The 24330-nt window shown below is 46.9% G+C and overlaps 1 protein-coding gene across 2 annotated transcripts in view; it reads left to right on the top strand.

The window, feature by feature from the left end:
- CCDC136 (coiled-coil domain containing 136) overlaps positions 1-23379 on the top strand; it is a 31761-nt gene extending 8382 nt beyond the window's left edge. The window contains exons 4-18 of one of the 2 annotated variants that reach the window (XM_011995902.1): positions 2461-2784; positions 5837-5948; positions 6547-6712; positions 6949-7089; positions 7425-7583; positions 7876-8046; positions 8539-8724; positions 10639-10833; positions 11333-11560; positions 13007-13519; positions 13916-14137; positions 15821-16102; positions 16853-17173; positions 19024-19130; positions 23048-23379. In XM_011995902.1, the coding sequence (XP_011851292.1) occupies positions 2461-2784; positions 5837-5948; positions 6547-6712; positions 6949-7089; positions 7425-7583; positions 7876-8046; positions 8539-8724; positions 10639-10833; positions 11333-11560; positions 13007-13519; positions 13916-14137; positions 15821-16102; positions 16853-17173; positions 19024-19125 (3122 nt within the window). In that variant the 3' untranslated portion in view covers positions 19126-19130; positions 23048-23379. The remainder of the gene's footprint in view (positions 1-2460; positions 2785-5836; positions 5949-6546; positions 6713-6948; positions 7090-7424; positions 7584-7875; positions 8047-8538; positions 8725-10638; positions 10834-11332; positions 11561-13006; positions 13520-13915; positions 14138-15820; positions 16103-16852; positions 17174-19023; positions 19131-23047) is intronic. The other variant, XM_011995903.1, reaches the window with a different exon arrangement.
- The last annotated feature ends 951 nt before the right edge of the window (positions 23380-24330 follow it).

Here is a 24330-nt window from a genome sequence, read left to right as displayed (position 1 = left end):
GGGGTAGAGCTGACTGTTCTTCCAATAGGAAGTCAGAGAATCTAACAGGAGATTCTTGGCCTTGGCAAGCAGTTAAGGATCAGTTAATAGTTGTTGAATAGATCAAGGAGATGTAACAGCTAGGATCATTCTAGAACTGGAAAGATTGGCAAAAGACATGCGCATAGTTCCACGTGTGAGCTCGGGAGCAGGGTAGATCTTCCCCTGAGAAGCCCTCACCACTCAGCATCTATCTATGAAGCATGTCCAAATTTGTCTTCTTTGAAAGTCTAGATTCTATTCTAATTTTTAAAAAATACCCAAACAGGGTCAGGTGTGGTGGCTCATGCCTGTAATCTCAGCACTTTGGGAAGCCAAGATGGGAGGATCACCTGAGCCCAAGAGTTTGAGACCAGCCTGGGCAGCAGAAAGAGACCCCCATCTCTACATTAAAAAAAAAAAAATTACCAGGGCAGGGTAGCCCATGCCTGTAGTCTCGGATATTAGAGGTGCTGAGGAGCGAGGGTTGCTTAAGCCCAGGAGATTAAGGCTGTAGTGAGCCATGATCATGCCACTCCACTCCAGCCTGGGCAACAGAACGAGATTGTGTCTCAAAAACAAAAAGGAAAACCCCCCAAATATTTAGTTCTGTACGCATAGGAGATACTTAGTGAAAGTTTGTTGAATAGATGAACTGTTGCCTTATTTATGCATGAATACATCAGATATCTATTGAGCTTCATTTTCAGGCACAATACTAGATCCTAGAGCTGTAATGGTGAGCAAACCCGATATGCTCTCTGCCTTGATAAAGCTTATAACCAGGTGAAGGGGAGACTAAGTACACACACACACACACACACAGAGCAAAGTACAAGGTTTTATGAGACCATTTAATAGAGGACTTCTCTTAGTTTTTTTGGAGGTACAAACTAGAAAAGTTGACATCTGAATGGTGAGTAGAATGAGCAGAAGTTGGGGGAAGGGGGTGAGAGAATGTGTCTTGCAAAGGATTTATGGGAAAATCCTGACCCTTCCAACCCTATCCTCATTAATTCTCTCATCCTGGCCCTCAAATCCTAAGTTCACTGTTGTTATCAGTGCCTTTTACTCTCTCCACTTTTTGGTTCTGATCCCAGATGGGTGCATGTGTCTAGAAACTCTGAGATGCTCCATAGATACAGAGAACTCTTGACCCATTATTTTGTAAATTAAAAAATAGAAAATATAGGCTTGTTCTGAAAATCCAAACAGCACAGATGTATATGATATGTAAAGTAAAAACCTGATCACATGTTACCCCATACCTCAGAAACAACTACTCATTATGGTTTGGGCATAGATCTTTCCAGGCCTTTTTCTATATATTTGTCCATTTGTGTGTTATATACTATACATAAAATTTTTTTTACAAAAATTAGATCATAGCATATATTTTACAGCTCTTTTCTTCAGTTAATATGGAAACTTCTTTGTTTTCACCATAGATCTGATACTTTCTTTTAAATGACTGCATGATATTCTATTTAACTATCATCAGTTTATTTTATTATTATTATCATTATTATTATTATTATTTTTTTTTAAGACCGAGTCTCACTCTGTTGCCCAGGCTGGAGTGCAGTGGTGCGATCTCGGCTCACAGCAACCTCTATCTCCCGGGCTCAAATAATTCTCCTGTCTCAGCCTCCCAAGTGGCTAGGATTACAGGGCACGCCTGACTTTTTAATTTAATTTAATTTAATTTAATTTTTTTTTTATTTTCAGTAAAGATTGGGTTTCACCATGTTGGCCAGGCTGGTCTTGAACTGCTGACCTCAAGTGATCCACCTGCCTTGGCCTCCCAAAGTGCTGGGATTATAGGCGTAAGCCACTGCGCCCAGCCTAACTATCATCAGTTTAAACAATCCCTTATCGACTGACACTTAGGTTATTATCCCGTGTTTGGTTATTATGCAGTGAACTTATAAGTGAATTTGAGTTGTGAACTCTAAATGCACATTGTTTTAGGTCCAGTACTTACCACAGGTAGGTCATGGGAACTTTGAGGCTCTGTAATTTCTGAGCTCTCAGGATGAATAGGTGAAAATAGTCTGTATACATTTTTTGAGTCAGGGAATTTCTAGAAAGATTCAGGGCATCAAGAAAATACTATAAATGAAGTTAGGTCTTTAACAATCAGGTGATTCCTTAGAAGCATGTAATACTTCTTGTTTACAGTAGACTAAGTGATTGCTTTCGGTGCCAGGCCTCAAAATCTACTTTTCTGTTGGACCTTACTACATAGAGTCACTCTCTTTTCCCTTCTTAGGTACTCCTTTTAGTCCATCCAGCATGATGCTATACTTCTCTGATGGGGTAGAGACGAGGTTTTCAGGACTTTGCAGACAAGAAATAAGTCTCCCTTTAATTTTGTGCCCCTAGAACATGGTAGATTAGTTCACCTGCCCTCTTGATCATCTCAACCTTTGGACTTTGCAGGTGAGCTGCGTTCTCTGCGTGAGGAGATTTCCCTGTTAGAGCATGAGAAAGAAAGCGAACTTAAGGAAATAGAACGGGAATTGCATTTGGCCCAGGCTGAGATCCAGAGTCTGCGGCAAGCAGCAGAGGATTCTGCAACTGAACATGAGAGTGACATAGCGTCCCTGCAGGAGGATCTCTGCAGGATGCAGAATGAACTTGAAGACATGGAACGCATTCGGGGAGATTACGAGATGGAGATTGCCTCCCTCCGTGCAGAAATGGAAATGAAGAGCTCTGAACCATCCAGTAGTTTAGGTCTCTCAGATTACTCTGGGTTGCAAGGTATGAGAGCCGTCAAGTGGGTCAGTAAAGTCAAGCAGAGGAAAGGAGATAATACATAGGAAAATGGTAGAAGGTGGTGTTAGATCATGAATTAGGAATCTCTAGAAAAAACCTCCAGGTCGAATTCAACACTGTAGGGGGCCAGGCATGATGGCTGATGCCTGTAATCCCAGAACTTTGGGAGGCCAAGATGGGAGGATCATTTGAGCCCAGGCGTTCATGACCAGCCTGGGCAACCAAGTGAGACCCTATCTCTTTCTAAAAGAAAATTTTAAATAAAAATTTTTAAAAAGACAGTAAGGGGAAAAACCTACCCAGATATTACATAACCAGTCCATGGTGGTGTAAGAAATAGTACCATGGAGAGGTACCCTGGAAATTCTTCTTCAGAGAGTCATTGGGTCTTTGTTGATTTCACTATGGGAAAACCCTTCCTGGGAAAATTCCCAGCTCTAAGATGGGCAAAGAGGGACCTGTCACCTTGGGAAACTCTTCCTGCTGCCCAGGCATCATGGTGCTTTGCCTGGACTGCTTTATGGGGGACCTCTGGCCCTGCTTCCAGGTGCAGGGATGCTAATTCTTAGGTTCCATTAGCTCTCCCCAAAATAGAAGCTTTAGGGGGCAACAAATGAGAGCACAAGACAGCTAGAGAAGAAAAGTTATTCCAAGTAATACATGAGTTACCCAAAAGCCTAGAGCCCTGCTTTCAGACAGTGAGTCTCCCAGCTAGTTGCTAGGATTCATGACATCAGAGAGTTTGCCTTTATTCTGCAGCTAGATTTATGATCTGAGTATAATGGAAGTCCTATATTTGGCCAGGTCAAGCAGAGGCAATCAACAAGGAATCAAAGAACTGCAAGTTTTTCCAGCTGTATCAAGCGTCTCAGAAGAGCCTTTAGATTAAATGGTGCTGGGAGAGGAAGGTTGGCACAGTGGGAAGGCTTGGGCTGGAGTCAGACAGACCTGAGTTCAGTATCTCAGCTCCACTAATTAGCAGGAGGAACATAGGAGGTCTGGTTACGGTCTTTCTCTGAGCCTGTTTCTATACCCGGGATATTAAATCAAAATTGGTCAATAAAACCTAATAGCTAGATGGGATCCTGAAACAGGAAAAGGACCTTAGGGAAAATGTAGAGAAATCCAAGTAAACTATGGAGTTTAGTTAATAGTAATGTATCAATATTCGATTCCTTAGTCATGACAGGTATACCATGGTAATGTAAGATGTTAACAATTAGGGAAATTGGGTGAGAACCCTCCCAGGAAACTCCGTACTATCTTTGCAACTTTTTTGTAAATCTAAAACTAATCTAAAATTCAAAGTTTATTAAAAAAAAAAAAAACTTACAGAACTATTTTGGGAATTAAATGAAATGTGAAGCATGTCGAAATCACTTGCACACTTACCAAATCTGAGGCTGAAACTATCAAGTCTAATGCTTAGTGCATGATTAGTTTTCATTAAAGATTAGTTTCCGCCCTCCCTTTTATGGTAATCTGCAGTATTCTAAGGAATTCTGATTGGAATTAAGAGGAAGCATTCGAAGTTACTTTTAGGGTGTTGAATCTTCCAGCAGGTAAGATAGGTCTTAGGTTTAATTAGAGCAAGTTAGTGTTCTTTAAATATCAGTATAATTAGTGTTCTAAGAGACATAATTCTTTTTTAATTTTTTGCAAGTGGACACAGAGTCTTGCTCAAGACCCAGGCTGGTCTTGAACTCCTGAGCTCTAATGATCCTCCTACCTTGGCCATCCAAAATGTTGGGATCACAGGTGTAAACCACTGCACCCGGCCAACATAATTCTTAATCACGAAGAAACAGAACAGATACAGGTGTTTGTATCATCACAGCCTTAAAAGCGGACATGGTGACTCAGGTGGATCACTTGAGCCCAGGAATTTGAAACCAGCCTGGGCAATATAGTGAAACCCCATCTTTACAAAAAAATTCAAAAATTAGCCGGGCTTGGTGGTGTGTGCCTATAGTCACAGGTACTCGGGAGGCTGAGGTGGGAGGATCCCTTGAGTCCAGGGAGGTCAAGGATGCAGTGAGCCTTGACTGTGCCACTGCACTCTGGCCTGGATGACAGAGTAAGACTATCTCAAAACAAAACAAAACCAGAAAGGAAAAAGTATAGGTATAGGTGACTGGTGCTTAGAGACATATACTGGGGTATTTCAGCTGGATCTCTTCTAATGCTTGAGGATGATATGTGAGTCTGGTTAGGATGGCCCTTTCTGTCAGCAGATAAAAGGCCATTAGAAATAATTCCTTTTTTTTTTTTTTTTTTTGAGACAGAGTCTCACAACCTTGGCTCACTGCAACCTCTGCCCCCCAGGTTTAAGCAATTCTTCTGCCTCAGTCTTCTGAGTAGCTGGGGCTACAGGCATGCACCACCACACCTGGTTAACTTTTGTATTTTTAGTAGACACAGGGTTTTGCCATGTTGGCCAGGCTGGTCTCGAACTCCTGACTTCAAGGGATCTGCCCACCTCGGCCTCCCAAAGTGTTGGGATTACAGTCTTGAGCCACTACGCCTGGCAAGAATTCTTTACCACATCCAGACCGATGTATTTGGTGTGGGAATAAAGGACATACAAGGAAACTCAGAATGCCTGAAAGGCAGGTACTGGCAGTCACATCTGACAGTTCACATCTCTCAGCTTTTTGTACTAAGAGCATAATTGGAAGGTAATCATAAACAGTTGAATGGAAACTTTACATATAGTAAACCCCAAACTTAATTAAACCTTCAAAAATTCCTAAAAGTTCAAGAGTCTGCTTCGGTTGAGGCTTTGAAGATGAGCACACAGGGCAGATCTTCAGGGCAGATGAGAAGAAGGACAGCTATCGGGAAGAGGAGAAAGACTCACTGCACTGTGGAATTTCCTGGGCCCTGTCTTCTAAGCCTCTATCTCTCTTTTCTGTCTTTAGAAAAAGAGAAGCTCTTTAGCCTTCTGCTCTCATGTTTCAAAACAGGAAAACTGGGGGCTGGTCATCAGTGCTTTCCTTTCCTCCTGGTCTCACCTCTCTCTGCTTGTCCTCTGCAGAAGAACTGCAGGAGCTGCGGGAACGCTACCATTTCCTGAATGAGGAATACCGGGCCCTGCAGGAGAGCAACAGCAGCCTCACTGGGCAGCTTGCAGATTTGGAGAGTGAGAGGTACAGCTGTCTCTGGAGAGTGAGAGGTCATGGGGTTCCACAGGTCTCTGTCTTGCCTTGGGCTTTCCCCTGAAGGCAGATGCCAGGGCAGTGAGCGTTCCTCTGCTCCTGGAGACCCAGTCCTTTCCATGGTTTCCAAAGAATACAGATACCATCTACAAGCAGACATGGGGATCCGACCCAGTTATCTCAAGACTAGAGGGAGTGAGTTCTGAAGTTTACTTTTGCTCTAGGCACTGGGTTCTGGTTTGCTCTGCCCTGAAGTAGATCAGAAGAGATTCATTTATTGTCCGCATAGACTTGTTTCAGTCTAATGGCAGGCACAATGCTTCCCGATTGGAGTGGGCTTGACTAGGCCTAGCCTGAAAACTAACTGGACTGGCATTCTAAGGGTCTCCCAGAGTCAAACACACCTTTGCAGATTGAGGTGCTGGAGACTTTCCATAGTCTTCTAAGCATGTTTATCTGAGCGGTGAGTCACAATAGAAGGCCCCTTACTATCTTTGGCCTAAAATGAAGGCATCAGGACCAAGCATGCATGGCTGGTGTTGCCAGGCAGAACTCCCTTCAAGCACAGCTCTGGGGTTCTGGATTGCAGGACACAGAGAGCAACAGAGAGATGGCTGGAGTCCCAAACACTAAGTATGACATCAGCAGAGTCTCAGACTTCAGAAATGGATTTCTTAGAGCCTGATCCTGAAATGCAGCTGTTACGGCAGCAGCTACGGGATGCTGAAGAGCAGATGCATGGCATGAAGAACAAGGTAGGGCACAGAGGGTGGGGAGGGCAGGCACGTTTCTTGTCTTTCTTTCACCTTCTCCCAGCCTGTGGTAGAAACATCTCCACAGGCATGCACTGTGACGGGAGACAGTATTCTGGGGTCTTGCTTGCCTGATGTAAATCTTCCAGTCAAAGAATGCCATACTTTCCCCAAGCTTGTTCTTGGAGCACATGTGGTATCTGTAGTAAACAAGCCTCCCTGTTCCATTTCCTGCATAGTGTCAGGAATTGTGTTGTGAGTTGGAAGAGCTACAGCATCATCGCCAGGTCAGTGAGGAGGAGCAGAGGCGGCTGCAGAGGGAGCTCAAGTGTGCTCAGAATGAGGTGCTTCGGTTTCAGACCTCCCACAGTGTCACTCAGGTAAAGACTGCCCAGGGAGTCATCTGGGGTGGGGGCAGAAGGGCCTCATGGAGGGGCTGCTTCAACCAGGGTGGGCACAGTGAGTATGGCTGTGCTCTGCTGACTCTTGCCCTGCAACTGGGCACAGTCTGCTGGAAACCAACTGTAGAAGTCATATAGCACTGCATTCTAGAAATGGTGGTCATTACTGAGTGTCTGTCTCACAGAAGAAACCAAACCCTAGACCTGTGGGAGCTCCTCAAGATGTCTGCATCTGAAAAGGAACCCAACTGATCCGTAAAAAGATCTGCTGTTTCTCCAGAGTAACTGTTCTACTCACATCCTCCCTACCACAGAATGAGGAGCTGAAGTCCAGACTCTGTACCCTGCAGAAAAAATATGATACTAGCCAGGATGAGCAGAACGAGCTCTTGAAGATGCAGCTGCAACTTCAGGCTGAGCTCCGGCAGCTCAAAGTCATGAAATCCACACTTGTAGAAAAGCAGAGTGAGAAGGTAACAGCAACCAGAGGTGAGGGGACAACTTAGGTGCTAAGGGCATCCTTCTGAGGTTTTGGGAAAGGTGGATCAGAGTAGTGAGTTAAAAATAATTCCAGCTACCACATAGACAGCACCACAGGTAAAGAACTCCAGCCCTGCTCGAGTACTACATTAGATATGAGGACATTAGGAAGTGAAGGGCAGGGAGAAGCAAATCTTAGACTGTCGGTGTCTTCAAGTGACTCACACAGAAGAGTGAGTGGGTTAAGGAGCCCAGAGGCACTGCCCAAAGCCCCTTCTACCATAGGAGTTACTGTGCCGGCTGCAGAAGCTGCAGCTCCAGCACCAGAACGTCACATGTGAGAAGGAAAAGCTGCTGGAACGGCAGCAGCAGCTGCAGGAGGAGCTGCAGTGCCATGAGGCGGAGCTGCAGCACCTCAGAGATACGGTGGCCTCCTTCAAAGAGAGCAATGAGAAGGTAAAAGAAGCTCCTGGTGAGGGAGGATGTAGCCTCATCTTGTGTGGGGGTGAGAGTGCAGAGGAGGAGAGGGAATGGTAGGAGTGTGGAGGAGCTGGCAGTGAGGGGGCCAAAGAGGTGCTTAGGAGAAAGGTAACCTCAGGGAGTCACAAGGCTCTCATCTTCCTTTGATTTTAAATCAGAAAAGCAGCATATAAAAAGGAAGTCCCTTTCCCTCCCTACCTCCCAAAAAAGGAAGCCCCAGAAGGTCTGTGTTTCTTTTTAAATTATTTTTATATTTATTTATTTATTTAACTGGAGAGGCTACACTGGGAAGGTCTGTGTTTCAAGCCTGTCAGGGACGGGTCCATCTTGGGTATATATCCCAGGCTGGGATGAAATTGGGGCTGAGAAGGACAAGGGAAGATGGGTCCCCTTAGTCCCTGCCTGGGAGGAGAGAGTTCAGCAGCAGGAGTGCCTGGGGTGATGGCCAGGCCTGCCTCCCCTGCCCAGAACACAGAGACGCACGCTCAGCTTCAGGAGATGAAGCAGCTGTACCAGGCCAGCAAGGACGAGCTGGAGCGGCAGAAGCACATGTATGACCAGCTGGAGCAGGACCTCCTGCTCTGCCAGCTGGAGCTGAAAGAGCTCAAGGCCTCCCAGCCCAGTCCGGAGGACAAAGGAAAGTGTGCTAACAAGGTAATTGTTGTTCAGAGAGGTGACAGCTCCTGGGCACTTGCTCCAGAGAGAGGAGGTACAGAGGCAAAAGATGAAGGCACCCAATCGAAGGGCTTGATGGGCTTCCTAGGCAGGAAGCAGAGGCAGGGCCACATGCTGCTAACTTCAGAACAGTTTGCCCTGACCTTGACTTTGAGCCAGAGCCACAGCTCAGTAGGATCAATACCTTTGGATTCCAGTCTGAACCCCTGAAGGTTTTACACATGATTCCATGTATGTAGACAATGGAATATCTATACAATGGTGTTAGAACTGTAGTGATAACTAATCATTCGTGGAGAGGAACATATACATGGACCCATTACACAACTATTATTGTTGGAACTAGAGAAAGGGACCAGTTTTCTGGGTCGGATTGCAAATGCTTTTATAAGGGGGTACAGTCTTTTGCCCAGAGTGCTGACTAGGCAAGAGAAGGACCTAGGCTCTTTCAGGATTTATTCTGTGACTTTGAAGTAGTTAAATTCTTTGTTGTTGTTGTTGTTGTTGTTGAAACAGAGTCTCACTCTGTCGCCCAGGCTGGAGTGCAATGACACGATCTCAGCTCACTGCAGCCTCTGCCTCCTGGTTTCAAGCGATTTTCCTGTCTCAGCCTCCCAAGTAGCTGGGACTACAGGCACATGCCACCGCGCCTGGCTAATTTTTGTATTTTTGGTTGAGACGAGATTTCACCATGTTGGTCAGGCTGGTCTCGAACTCCTGACCTCAGGTAATCCACCTGCCTCGGCCTCCCAAGCTTCGATTACAGGCATGAGCTGCCATGCCCTGCCAGTAATTAAATTGTTGAAGGTTGAATTGTGCCCTCTTTAAATGGAAGAGAATTCTACTCTTATCTCACTTCCTTTTAGTAGTAAATCCTGATAGTGATAAACAAGGGCTTATTCATTTTTTTTCTTTTCCATAGTGTATAAGATGCAAGCCGTTATCATTTATCCTGTTGAGCACTTTCAGCTCCTGATTACTGATGGGAAATGGAAAGGTGTTGAAGCATGTTGGAGAAAAGGCCCAAGAGTCTCTAAAGATGGTGGAGCTGGTCACATTCTGCCAGAAAACTCAGTAGTTCCTGTCCCTGGGGAAAGGCCTTCAGGAGACAGAGGACTGGGAAGGTTATTTGGGCTACCTCAACAGTCTCTTTGCCTTTCTATATCCAGGCTCACGGTTCCTCCTTTTTCCACTTCTACTCAATTTAGGAGCCCAGGGGATCCGTGACTTGCTCGTCACCTCTTCCCCTGATGGGAAAAACGATGGGAAAGGAGAAGCATGCTGGCAGACAGCACCTGTTTTTTTTTCTAGCCATAAAACAGCATTGAGATCTGTCTGATACTGGAAGATTTGGGTTTTTGGAAATGGGATGATTTAGACTTCTCAATCCAAATTCAGCAATAGCGCATACTTTCTAAAGATATAAAGAGAGAATTAGGAAAGCAAAAATGGGAAAAATTAGGGTGAAATTAGGTCCTTATTGGTAAGGAGTGTAATTGCATTCAAAAACAACTGGGGTTAATGGGAATAACAGGAGCTAAGAGTTCCCAGCAGGGTGGGAATATGGTGTATACACCAAAGGAAAGGGCCAGAGAAGAGGAAAGGGGCATTGATAGCATTCGCCATCAAACTGCCCCCAGAAAGGAATGGTAGAAGTTTAGAGCAAGGCCAGCCACCAGTCTAGAGCAACCTGCTCTGAAAGAGCAGCCTGTGGGGGATCCCCAATCGGTATCTAAACAGCCAGGGTGCATTGTGGCTTGGGGTGACCAGTCCAAAGTGACTGCACAGGGAGAGAATCACAAGAGGCAGGAGAGCGCAGAAGTGCTCTGTTAGCCACCCAGGAAGCTTACCTTACAGAGTAACCACCCCCTCCGCACCCGCCCCCACCCACAGTGTGACACACTGCTGTCCAGACTGACAGAATTGCAGGAAAAGTACAAGGCCAGCCAGAAGGAGATGGGGCAGCTGCAGATGGAGCAGTGTGAGCTCCTCGAGGACCAGAGGAGGATGCAGGAGGAGCAGGGCCAGCTGCAGGAAGAGCTGCACAGGCTCACACTGCCACTGCCCAAGAGTGGCCTCTTACTCAAGGTAACTCCACCAGAGGCAGCTGCTAACTGTGGGGAAGCTGCTCTGAGAAGCTTCCCTGTGTGACTAGGGAAAAATAGAAGGGTGGAGGTTGAACTTTTTCTTCTTCTTACCAACGACTCCTTACTTTCTCACCACTCTCCCCAAACCAAAAAGCTCCATAGAGCCAATTAGAGTTTTTCTTATAAGGGCTTTAAATCTTAAAATACCTTTTATACTCTGGAATCTGTGCAGCAGTTTATATTTAGATATTTAGTCCATCTGGAGAAAATGCACCTGAAACCACTTTGTAAACGACAAAATATATCCCAACGTAAGAAACCATTGCTACTTTTAGCTGGTCTCCATAGAAAGACTCCCCCTGTCCCCAGATGAGCTCTGTGAAGCCAGCCCTGAGATTCTTCAGGGAATTGTTCACAGCGGGGATGAGGCACCAAGGAGGCATCGGACTTTCTGTGTAACCACCACAATCCCTTGCCTCCTTCCTTCTACTCCGCCTCAGAGTCAGGAGCTACTCACCAAGTTAGAAGACCTGTGTGAGCTGCAGCTGCTCTACCAAGGCATGCAGGAGGAACAGAAGAAGCTGATACAGAACCAGGACTGTGTATTAAAAGAACAATTAGAGATCCATGAAGAGCTGCGACGTTTCAAAGAGTCTCATTTCCAGGAAGTGCTGGAGAATCCCGATGATTCCAAATTGGCTAAGTCCTCAAAATATAATCGAAACAAGGTAACCATAGCAAGAGGTAGGGAGACAGTTCTCCTGAGCACAGCAGCATGACAGGGAGAGTGGGCACCGCTGAAGGGTCAGAGTTGGGAAGGCCTGTTTGGCCAGGGGTAAGGATAAGGCTAAAGCCCTGCCCTTCACCACCTGTGACCTCTCTCAGGCTCCATTAAGAGGTGGCTTTTAGATACAGCCTGAGGACCTCACCTAGATGCCATTATCCTTTATCATATTGATATTCACAGTGCCCAGTTGAAGCACTGTGAGCACTCAGGGCAGAGCTGGGATGACCCAAAGTCTGTCATCGGATCATTTGACTCATTCCTAGTAAGATGTATAGTATCAGTTTGGTGTTTGTTTGGATTCCTTTGGACTGACTCTAAACATGTCATCTTTTTCTTGAGTGGAAAACTACGGTTCTCAGTTATCAAAATCGTTCACCTTTGGTGTTATCTATGAGGCAAATTTGCGCCCTTTCATTTCCAAGAGAAGAATTCCTAGCACATGGGGTTCTTAGTACTGACCACACTATCTTCATTGGAACTTTGGTGGCAATAACAGAGCAAGGTCACAGGGGTTAGACCAGAAAATCGATGCCTCTCAAGTACCAGCAAGGGGTCATACCGATGAGGTGACACAGGTGGAGATCACCGTACAATTCTATTCAGGGTTGGGGGCTAAAGTTGTTCTGAGGTCTCAGCGTGGGTGAGGAGGGGCAGGTAGACAGTTTCAGTTTAGGCCGAATCTATTCATTCAGATCTTATTCTGAACAAGGAGAACCAGGGAGTAGCAGAAGTCAACACTGTGAGGCTGGATCATATTCCAGGGGCAGCAGATGTCCAGGCTGCAGGCCTGGGTAACACAGCTGGGAACCAGGTATAAAATATTTCCTTAACTGATCAGATCTCATCCTGGACATCAGCGCCAAGAAGCCAGGCCCAGAGAGCCTGGGAAACATGCCCAGAGGCCAGATTCAGAATTGGGGCAGGAGATACAGGAACTAATAGTGAGACTTTGATTCCAGTTCTTCATATTGCTGCGTTCAAGGCCGGGCTGATTTTACAACTAGGGGTGGGCAGGGAGACTGAGCCTGAAGGTCAGGATAACAGGTATACCTGACTGAGAAGAGGGTGTGATGGGGAGCCAAGGTGTTCTGGAAACCCACTCGGGACTGCTCCAAGGAGACAGGGATGTACCAAAGTGCAGAAACCAGCTGAAATGGGAGCCGGGAAATTATGGAGTATCTGCCCTGGGGATATTTTCCCAAATGAGCAAGAAACTGATACATGCCAGTTACCTGTAGTTTAAGTCAGAGACATAAGCCGGGGTGAGGTGGAAATGTAGGCATGCCATTCTCTAAGGTGTGCTCTCAGACATCTGTACCAGGAAAGGTGCAGCTGGAAGGACTGAAGTGTCACAATAATGATAATGTCTCCCCACCCCTGCCCCCAGCAATCCAAGCTGCTCATGGAGCAGATGCAGGCCCTGCAGGTGCTGTATAAGGCCAGTCAGGCGGAGCAGGAGCTCTTGCAGCAAGAGCAAGGGAGGCTCCTAGAGGAGCGGAAGAGACTGCAGGCAGACTTGCAGCTCTGCCTGGAAGAAATGCAGCTGCTTCAAGTCCAGTCCCCTTCTATAAAAATGAGCCTTGAGTCCTACGGGAAGAGCTATGGTAGCATGGCCCCCAGCAATGAGAACTGCCGTAAGACTTATGATACCACTGTGGATGACAGTGAGAGCTATAACAAGAGTTACGCCAGCACCCAGACCAGCAGCGAGAGCTTTCTCAAGAGCTATGACAGCAGCACCAGTGCCAGTGAGGCCTATGGAAAGAGTTACTGCACTACTAGCGACAGCAGCATTACCTATAAGAAGAGTTACGGCAGCACCAGTAGCTCTGACACCTGCCAGAAGAGTTTTGTCAGCAGCTGCACTGACGAGGAACCTGCTGAGACTGAAGACATGGAGGTAACGGTTGCCAGGTGACAGGTCAGGCAGGGGACGATGGACTCTTGTCTTTTTAAGAGATGCATCACCAGGGGAAGGGACAAGAAGTGTGGGAATGGGGTCAGAGCTGACCTGGGGAACTACTGAAAGTAAGCGAAGCCTTCTACCCATGGCAGCCTGGTCTCCCACTCAGCCCTCTTGTAGAGAGATGCCCCCGTCTGGACAGAGGCCCATAAGATTCAGTCCATTTCCTCACCACAGCCATGGTGCTCTTTAATGGGGGTAAATATAGCATTCCCCCGCGGGCAGCTCTGGATCCTAGTGGCCATTGTTTGGTATCCAGGGAAGGGCCTAGCAGAGTGGGGCGGAGCTTAGGTGCTCCTCAGGGTGCTATTGTTGCTCCCCCACCCTCTGCAGCACTTTGAGGAAATGGTTGCGAAGGTGCTGATCAAGCTGCAGGCGGTGCAGGCCATGTACCAGATAAGCCAGGAGGAACACAGCCAGCTGCAAGAGCAGATGGAAAAGTTACTGGCCAAGCAGAAAGACCTGAAGGAAGAGCTGGATGCCTGTGAAAGGGAGTTCAAGGAGTGCATGGAATGCCTTGAAAAGCCCGTGGCCCCCCAGAACGACAAGAATGAGGTAACCACTGTCAGGGAGGCAAGGTTTCCTCTGGCAGCCCCTGGAGCCAGAGGGGTCATGGCCACTTCAAGAGAGGCCAAAGAGAGAGGGACAAAGCAGGGACAGCATGCACCTCAGAGGCTGGGCAGTCTGCTGCATCCCTGATGACATTCCCAAGTGCCTGAGGAGCTGGGGTTTACTGATCATCAGGATTCCACACATCAAATGATTTCTTTTTCTCTCTTTGCCACTTCTGTTCTCTCTTTTGCTTTGTGTTCTAGACCACTTCTGTAGAACTGTATTTTTGCATTTGCCAATCTTCTTTCATCACTTTGTGTGCATTTGCCTTGTCTCCTGGTGCACCAACTGGGAGCACCAACTAGATTGTAAGCAGCTCAAGGACAGGGACATGTCTCCCTTTGGATCTCTCACAATGCCAAGAAGAGTGCTCTGCACCCCCTAGGAATGGGACAGAAGTCTTGTGTCTGGCCAGAGGTTCACAGTCCAATGGGGGTCTCTTTGTATACACACAGGAGAGATTCAGAGAGCAGCGAACACATGGGTCTAGATTGGCTAGTATTGGTACCTACTGAGGGGATGGTCATGTTCTGCCATCAGCCAAGGAAGACAAAACCCGAGATCAGGGAGCAGAATGTGACTTGCCTCTGTTTCCAGGGTGAGGTGCAGGAGCCCAGTACACACTTCAGGAGTGTACAACACAGTTCTTTAAGTAATTGTTCCTGTTAGAGAGATGGGTTGGATGAAGTAGGAGTTCCCATAAAAAGAACTCACCCCTGTAATCCCAGCACTTTGGGAGGCCAAGGTGGGTGGATCACCTGAGGTCAGGAGTTCAAGACCAGCTTGGCCAACATGGAGAAACCCCATCTCTACTAACAATACACAAAATTAGCTGGACATGGTGGCACATGCCTGTAATGCCAGGCACTCAGGAGGCTGAGGCAGGAGAACTGCTTGAACCCAGGAGGCGGAGTTTGCAGTGAGCCAAGACCACACCATTGCACTCCAGCCTGGGCAACAAGAGCAAAACTCCATCTCAAAAAAAAGAATTCTATCTAATAAATCCCCGAGATTCAGAATTGATAGCAGCCCTGTTGTTATTCCCCAGTCACAGTAGAAAACACCATTTAAATAGTTTTGACCTTCTTTTTTTTTTTTTTTTTTTTTTTTTTGAGACAGAGTCTCTGGTTGCCAGGCTGGAGTTCAGTGGCACGATCTCAGCTCACTGCAACCTCCACCTCCTGGGTTCAAGCGATTCTCCTGTCTCAGCCTCCCAAGTTTCTGGGACTACAGGTGTGCTCCACTAAGCCCAGCGAATGTTTGTATTTTTAGTAGACATGGGATTTCACCTTGTTGGCCAGGCTGGTCTCAAACTCCTGACCGCAAGTGATTCGCCCACCTCAGCCTCCCAAAGTGCTGGGATTACACTGGATGGCAAGTGAGCCACCACGCCCTGCCATTTTTTTCATCTTATTAGATGTACGTCATCAGGTGCCTCAAGTTAGGAGAAGCTATTTGTAAAACTATTTGAGAGGCTCATTTTTCACAGTTGAATATTTTCTCTTCCTATGGGCTTTAGCAGGGAGATTTCTGAGACCCCCAAGCAGGGCTGAGGTTGGTTGCATGGTCAGCCAACTGGTTGCGTAACCAGCCAACTCTGGGTAACTGGCCCTCCACTACCAACAGATCAAAGAACTGCAGACCAAGCTGCGAGAGCTGCAGCTGCAATACCAGGCTAGCATGGATGAGCAGGGGCGGCTTCTGGTAGTGCAGGAGCAGCTGGAGGGGCAGCTGCAGTGCTGCCAGGAGGAGCTCCGCCAGCTCAGGGAGAAGAGGCCCTCTGTTGTCAAAGAAGCCCGGGGGAAGAATGCTAATAAGAACATGAACAAGAACGCCAATGGGGTTAAAATGAAAAAGGTGATCAAGCCGTGCTCGGATACTTCTGAGAGTGACTTTGAGACCAGAAAGGTGAGTAGTAACCTTGGTAGCCAGATAAGCAGAAAGGAGGAGGAGATCCTGGGAAGAAGCATTGTCTCCACCACCCTTTCAACCAGGCAAGGGATTTGTAGAGAAGCTTCTGGGATCTCTGAAGTGTCTACAGTGGTTCCCATCTTAATGGAAAGTGGGTGCTCCCTTTTCCTGTGAAGCTATGGGGAGAGTGGAACACAGACAACTCAGACAACTCACATTGAACACAGACAACTCACATTGGGAGGTACAGCCCTAAAGGACCACAATGGGAGGTACAGCCCTAAAGGACCACAGCCCCTAGGTTGGACAACTCCTTCAGTTCGCCCAACCCCATTTGCTGGGGCCCCTGTTCTTCCTGGGTTACATGCCCAAGAGAAGGACCAAATAGATGAAGAGGGAGGAATTTGTTCAAAGTAGTTGTGTACTAATAAGTGAAAGAGGATTGGGTAAAAGAAGAGTCACTGTAGGGGTGGGAAGCAAAAATTTAGGTGCACACCCAAGACTCTTTAGTTCTGGCAGCTGTTTGAAATGGCTTAATGGCCAACAGACATAGTGGTCCTGAGAGGTGAGGTGTGATGCCCTCTACATATGCTCAGAGGATTGGCTCACAGTCCCGGAGCACCGGGCTGCACCCTTGCACTCTGACATGCTGGAAGTCATGTTTCCTGGAGCTAGTACAGCATTGTCATGAGAGTAGGAGCTTCACAGGTAACGCAGCCCTCATCCTGCCCTACTCCCACCCCACAGAGTCTGGAGGTGGTGCTGTACTACAAAGCCAGCCAGAGGAAATTAGATGGACTAGCAAAAGAGGAGGAAAAGAAAGAGGAAATGAAAGAGGAAAAAAAGGAGGAAGTGAAAGAGGAAGCAAAGGAGCAGTGTGGGGATGAGCTAGTTGCTGAGCCAGCAGATCCTGGGGAAGCTAAATCCACAGAAGATCAGGAGGAAAATGAAGAGGACAAAGAGCAAGAGGAGAAGGAAGAAGACAGTGAAGAGGAGGAAGATGACATTGACTCTTCCCTTGAAAGTCCCGAAGAAAACAACCCCCTCAGACTTTCCGAGAGCAAAAAGGTAACCAGAGCCAAAGGCTAGATCAAGTGGGAAGTGGGATCTTGGGCTCAGGTACCTCAGAGTTAATGGGTGGCCCTGCCAAGGATGGGTATCTCCAGGAGTGGAGGCCTCGCACTCTAAGGCACGGCCCTTCGGGGAGGTGGAGATGCAGAAGCGGGAGGCGAGAGCAGTCTGTCTGCAGGAAATCACGGGCTCAGCCCCGTTTGCTGTGGAACCACCTCACAATGACCACCTTTTCTGGGAACCAACGTGGGTCCCTGGAGTCCTTTCATTTACATAGTAGCCTTTGTTACCTTCCTTATGTGGAGAGCGTTCCCTCATCCCTCTTTCGGCACTGCAGGAAGGACATTGACAGTGTGAAGTCTACTTCAGGCCATTTTTGTCAGCCTGGGCAAGTCACTCAGTCCGGTTTTCCTATGGTGCCCTGTTAGGTTTAACCTTTGTTGTTGCTGTTAGGGGTGTGTCAGGGGATAATCGCTTCTTTGTAGGCTTGTGTCGCCCCCTGGATTCTGTGTATCACAGGACATGAAGGTGGGGCCTGGGAGTGATCAAGAGTGATAGTGAAAATATTTCACATCTGTACAGTAGGAGCATAGACTAGTCCAAGGAGACCATCCCTAGCCCTACAGTTGCTAGATCACTGAGAGGTTGGGGTGGAGGTATCCTGGGATATATATGCTAGAATGCCAGGGGTAACTTACCAACAATATAGAAGTACTTCCATATTTTATTAACTGGTACATCTCTGCAGGTATGTAGCAACTGAATTCTTGCCCTGGGCTTAACTCAGGGCCAGAGTCTCTACAGAGTTAGAGTATTTCCTGTGTAAGTCCTCAGCTTACATTACAGGTTCTTTCTGTTCTAAACAGAGGTAAAGAAAAAAGCCTCTTGTCCAGTCAACTCTGAGGATATCTGGAATTTCCGGCAATTGGGTCTTCAGCACTGGCTAAGGATCCAGTGTGCAGTGCTCTGCTTACCTTGTGCCAGGGGACCATTACCTAAGATGTGAAAAGTCGGAGCCACTGCAGCCCCTCCCACTATCATGTTTCCTTGAGCTCATCATATTCCACCATGTGCTGGTTCAGAGCCTCACAGATGTCTTTACCTTCGGTGCCACATTTCTAAAGCTAGACCTGACTTTTCTACTTCAAATATATTCTGTGTTTCTATATATGGAGAGATCCCTTTGCCCCGTGGGTCCTGCGTCTTTTGCAGGCAGCTCTAGGGCATGCGTATTACCACTTTGCAAAAGCAGTTTCTCTCCGGAAGACTGTTGCAGTGAAAGAACTAGCCCTTCTCCCTTGTCAGTTTGTTTTGGTGCATGTTGTTTTACAATGATATCATTAGATTCCTAGGCGATCAAAGGGACAAGAGCCCAAAATACTAAGAAACTTGATGGAAAGCAGGCTAGAACAAAGGGACAGGTGGCCTGGTAGAAGACTGGCTCTTCCTAGAGCAACCTAGGAAAAGTATCTACCCTACTCCACTAAGGAAGCCGTTTACTCTCTGCAGCGTCACAAGAAAGGTCTAGGTGCAGATACGTCCTGCTTGACAAGATATGAGAGGTATATGATGAGACAGAAAGAAAACTGGACTCACCGCCTGACTTGGACCTAGCTGCTGCTTAACCCATTCAATTTTGCAATTCCTGCAGACTGCCGGTGGAAAGAACCAAGGCCCAGGCAGCAGAAAAGACATGCAACTGCTCTAGCTTACCTGTTTTTTAACCTCTTGATTCCTTTCTCTTTTCCCTTTGTTTTCTCATCTTCATTATCTGTTGGATCCATGTGTTTATGTCTCACATCTCCTGGTCTCTCCTCGTGCTTCTTTCTCATTTTGGTGTGTTGCAGTCATCCCCTACCCCCGATCCCCCCATCTTCTCCTTGCCTCTTGTAGGCCTGGTGGTCATCTCGGCTTTGCTCTGGTGCTGGTGGGCTGAGACGTCGTCCTAATGCAGGTACTGGTATTGCTTCCTCTCCTTCTGAGGGATAGAGGGAGGGTGCAGGTTGCCCTGGCCTCTCCTCTTTCCCTTTTCTCCCAGCTGCTTGCTTCTTGCTTGTACTATTTTACAACAGGTGATGCTCAGGTCTGAGTTTTAGTTCTGACTTTTCCTTGGGCTACTGCAAAGCCTGTGACATCTCTGAGCATGTCTTTGTAATGCATAGGAGGTTGGAATGCTTGCCAGAGACATGGTTTGAGTTTCAATCCTTGGCTGGGAAAAACTTGGCTAAGCCCAGCTCGGTTGCTACTGTCAAAGCTGCCTCACTACTTCTTTTTCCCCGCTCATCCTCTGTGTGATGGCTAGCCTGACCACTTCTGATGAGCTGATGTTTGTCTGCAAGGCTGGCCTGGACTCTCTTTGTCTTTAACTCCAGAGTCAAGTTCTCACTACTGTTGCTACTCAGGATGGCAAAATAAGGAATCCCTCTTCCGTTGGGGGAGAGAGGAGGTCTGAAGAGCTCTGATCCTCATGATCATCCCAGGGGCATTGGTAGGAGGGCAACCTAAGTTGGTCCGTCAAGCTTGGTGAAATGGAACTGAACCCTTACTGTATTCTGCTCTTTCTACTGAACAGTTCTCTGCTTCTGGACTTCCAGTCTCCAGAAAAGTCAGAACAGAATGCCGGGAAATTTTATTAGTTCTCTGTTTATCTCTTTTGTGGGTCAGATTCCATGTAATTGGCTTCCCAAGCTAGGTTTTCTGGAGAGAATGTGGTATTAGTGAAAAGTTTCTACTAGCCAGAGATCTGTGTTCTCAGGAAATTAAGACTGATTTATTCTGGCCACTTTCCAGTCAGCTCCCACACATGTAATCTAGGCTGTCAACAAGATACCAAATTCAGGAGGCAGAATGTGGTCTTATGGCCTAAGGTGGAAGACTGGGGTTCCACCTGCCTTCTGGAACCCATAAGGTATTCTCTCTAGTCCTGTGTTGCTTCTTTCTCATGCTCTCCCTGCCTCCCCCTCTACTCCCCTCTCTTCTCACATTCCTGTGAACAGAATGTAGCTTAATGCACAGGGTGGCAGCTGGAGCATTTGTTGGTGGCACTTCTCTCCATTTCCTTTTCTGTCCTTCCTCCTGCTCCCTCCCCAGCTTTCCTATTACTCATCTTCAAGCCTCTACCTTTCTTCTTGACTTTAGGTATTCCCTTTACTCCCTGGTCCACAATTGCTTTAGTGATGGAGCCCCTCTCTATGACTCTTTCTCCCCTGTGCCCCCCGCCCCACAGAAGTCTTAAGGCACTACAGGTGAGACCCAAAGCATTCAGCCACAGCCTTCCACCACCTCAGACTCAGCCTGGCCCAATCAAGGGGAGAGGAAGAACTGCTGGTGAAGGATTCTACTGGTGGGGCCTGTTATCCCCAGATCTCTGGGAGGCCCCAACATGCAACTGTGCAGCCAGGACCTGAGGGAGCCTAGTGTGTAGAAAGCATGAGAACTCGGTTGAGTCTGCCTCTACTGACAGCCGTTGTCCCAGGGAGCAAAATGCACACTCTGAGCTCTAGCTTCTTCAAATGTAAACAAAGGATGATCAAACCTCTGCCCTCCTCACAGGTTTTTGTCAGGACCGGATGGATTAAAATAGATGAAAGTATTCTATAAATTATAAAATACGCCATCATTAATAAAAAGAGCACACACTTACAAAATGCAGTCTATGTGTTAGGCACTGTTCTAATCACTTAGGTATATTAACTGATATAAGCCTTGCAACAACCCTGTGAAGAAGCTACTCCTATTATTACTTTATATATGATTAAACTAAGGCATAGAGAAGTTAAGTAAAACAGCCAGGAAGCTGCGAATCAGATTAAAAGGACTCAATATTAGCAACAGATAAGATTCCAATCTTGCTTCCCCTTATCATCTCTTCTCATTTTGAGCAGTTTCTCTTCATTGGTCCCAAGGAGGAAGACACCATACTTCTGTTTAGGCAACCTCAGATCACATTAGCTCTTTAGGTAACTAATATATTATTAATTTATTTCATGTGTTGTTTATAAGCCCCTCTGCAGATTGTGTATGCTAAGCATCCTTTCCCCATTCTGTACCTGCATTTGATTTTGAGGCTTCAAAGGCAGAATTTTCCATTCTTCCCTATTATAGTTCATTGTTCTTACCTTATAAGGTTCTGTGTGTATGTGTTTTTAATCTTGACCCTGTGGTTTTAAAATACTTGCTTCCTCTGCCACCTTCACATCGTCTACAGGGGTGGCAAGCCCACCTTCCCTATCTTCATCTACAGAGGACAGAGTGAGGACAGAGCCTCTAGAGTGTCGTCTCGTGGGGTTCTTTTATTCAGCTCATTGGTCACTTACCTGTCATTCAACATACTGTACTGTCATCCTACCCTTATTTCTGCATATTATCTGCAAAGATCATAGAAAATCCTGTCAGACAACTCAACATCCAAAAACATGATTCCTGTGATTTGTCACTTAGCTCACCTAGTTTAAAAGGAGAGTTTGACACAACTTACCCCTTTGGGACACCCACACTGGCCGTTTCCCCATCCCATGCAGAAACTTGCCTTTGCCCAGTGTGAGGTGCACCAGTCACATTTAAGGATTTTAGCTCCTCCCTCCTTTAAGAACACCAGACTAACATTCTTAGCAATGTACTTTAGGATAGAAGCATCTGAGCATGTCAATTTTTTTTCTAGCTAGCTCCCTTCTTAGTTTTTGTTTTTGGTTTTAGAGACAGGGTCTCACTCTGTCACCAAGGCTACAGTGCAGTGGCATGATCATGGCTCACTGTAACTTTGAACTCCAGGTATCCAGCGATCCTCCTCCATCAGCCGATCTCTTGGTTTTCTTACATGAATTACTCTGTGTATCTACCTCTAAAGTTGCTTGGCTTTCCATTTCATATCTTCTGTTGTTCTTAGTAGCTATTTCTACAAGCTCGGGAGATTTTCTTTGCTCTTTAGCAGGCTTAAAATCCTCTTTTTAGATAAAGTATCATCTGAGAAAATGTGTTATTAGCATTAATGGGCTATATTCCATTTTTACTTGAAACCATCCTTCTCTTACCTATGCTATAGCTTATGACTCAAAATCCAAATTCTACCTTTCAGGTAGTAGAGCAAAAAAATAATAAAAATAAAACCTATTTCCCCAAGTATGTATTTTCTTGTCTAACATTTTCATATTCCCTAATGGATGCTTTTTGGATATCTTCTGATGGTGTCACTTGTCCCCTGAATCAGCAGGGTTCCCTAGTGGCCGGCAGTGTCTGGAAGCCTCAGCATACTCTAGCACATACTCAGGAAGTCAGTCAACATACCTGGTGATTAGGAGTGTTTTAATGACTCAGGCCCAGTGACAGGTTTCCTTAAGTTTCCTTGAACCAGTGTCATTCTCTGTCAAAATTTGTCTGCCTAAGAACCTCCTACTTACCTGCACTCCGTGGTGCACTTTCTTCATTTCCCCTCAGTCTTACTCCCCTTTCCCCATCCTCTTGACTCTGAGTTCACTTCACTGCAGTGAAACTAATGAGGTGCTGCTGCTGTTCCCAAAGCGCCAGGTTTACCCTCCTCTTTATTGCCATGGCATTCAGTCCTTTCTCATTGCAACCACTTGGAAGTCTGGCCCCTGAGCCTGCGTCTTCACGTGGGAGCTAGTATTCTCAGCCCATGGGGAGAAACAGAGGCCTGAATACAGGCTGTCACCTAAGGTGGTGCGTACAGTGTTGGGCCACATGTCTAGTGGTGCCAGGACTGAGAGATCACTTGCCTCCACTGGTTACCCAGGAGGTAAGAGAGACCGATCCACAATGTTCCTGAGGTGTCTTGGGCACCCATAGGCAGGTGATTTCTGGCTTAGGGCAGGGTTCAGGAGGCTGGGCACTCACAGTTTCTCTTTGGTCCCACAGAACATGTTTGGGTTGTGGAAGCCTATGGTATTCTTGGCTATTGCAGCTGTGGCTCTATATGTGTTACCCAACATGCGACAGCAGGAGTCAGAGTTCTGCCTCATGGAGTGATGGCAGACCTTGGCCAGCGCGAGGGCAGATCCCCAGTGGCCACCACCCTCAGCTTTGGGCAGGACACACTGTGCCAGAACCCTCCCCATATGTTCCATGTGTCCCCGTCTCCTCAGCCTCAGTCACCCAGGCTGGAAAGGCTTGTGGGGAGCGGCTGACTCCCATCTCCTGCCTTGTGTAAGAACCTGAGTTCCTTGTAATTAAATATCAACTGAATTACATGAGACTGTGGATTTTTGTTTGCTAAATGCCTCACAACATAACCAGAACAGAGTGGTCCCCCTTTAAGCAAGTACCTCACATAAGAGTCTGACTCCTAAATACGGCTTCTCACCCTGCAGATGACCTCAAAAATGAGGCTGGCCCCTTCTGCTGACAACTGACTCACAGAGGGGTTGGTCTGTGCTTATTAACCCATCCTGAGGTGCTCACCTGAGCATGGAGAAATGGAATGAACAGGGGCTGGGGAGACCTCCCCTTAGGTTCTGTGCGCACACCTACCTACATGAGAAGGCTGCCCTAAGAAGATCCACGTGTGTGCCTTTGTGACTTCTCAAGGGATTCACCCTCAGAGATGACTTTAATCAGCCAGAGTCCTGGCGGTAAACAGGTGGCACACTCAAAGCTTTACATGAAGAGAGTTTAATGAAGGGACTGTGTACAAAAGGCAGAGTTAGGAGAAGCAACAAAACATAGTGAAGTACCAGGCACTAGCAACAGTGTAAAGCATCCCAGGCTGAAGCAGGAAGGAAAGGAAGCAAGAGCTGGAGCTCTGAAAATGGGCCTCAGGCAGGAGTGGCAGCCACAGGGGGTGCAGCCCCCGCCAGAGCCGTGATGAAGTGGGATATGTATTCCCCTACCTTCTCCTCCCACCTGCCAGTTTTCTACTGGTAGCTCATCAGCTGAACCCAATGGGAAGACAAAGCGCAGAGGTGCCCAGGTGATGTAATCTTTCAAGCTCAGCCTCCTGGAGCTTAGAGCAGGACAGAAGCCTGGGGATGGTTCTAATTGGGACAAGTAGAATGATGAGGGTAGTTTATGTGTGTTCCTGTTTACCTTCATTCCTGTAGAACCTTTGTGATTGGAGGTTATCATCATGAATGTTTCCATACGAAAGAAGACCCCAAGCGTATTCTTTTTCTTTCTTTTTCTTTTTTTTTTTTTTTTTTTGA

Source organism: Mandrillus leucophaeus, unplaced genomic scaffold, assembly GCF_000951045.1.
Source record: "Mandrillus leucophaeus isolate KB7577 unplaced genomic scaffold, Mleu.le_1.0 Scaffold5, whole genome shotgun sequence".
NCBI classification, from domain to species: Eukaryota; Metazoa; Chordata; class Mammalia; order Primates; family Cercopithecidae; genus Mandrillus; species Mandrillus leucophaeus.
This window is presented reverse-complemented; position numbering and strand designations above follow the sequence as displayed.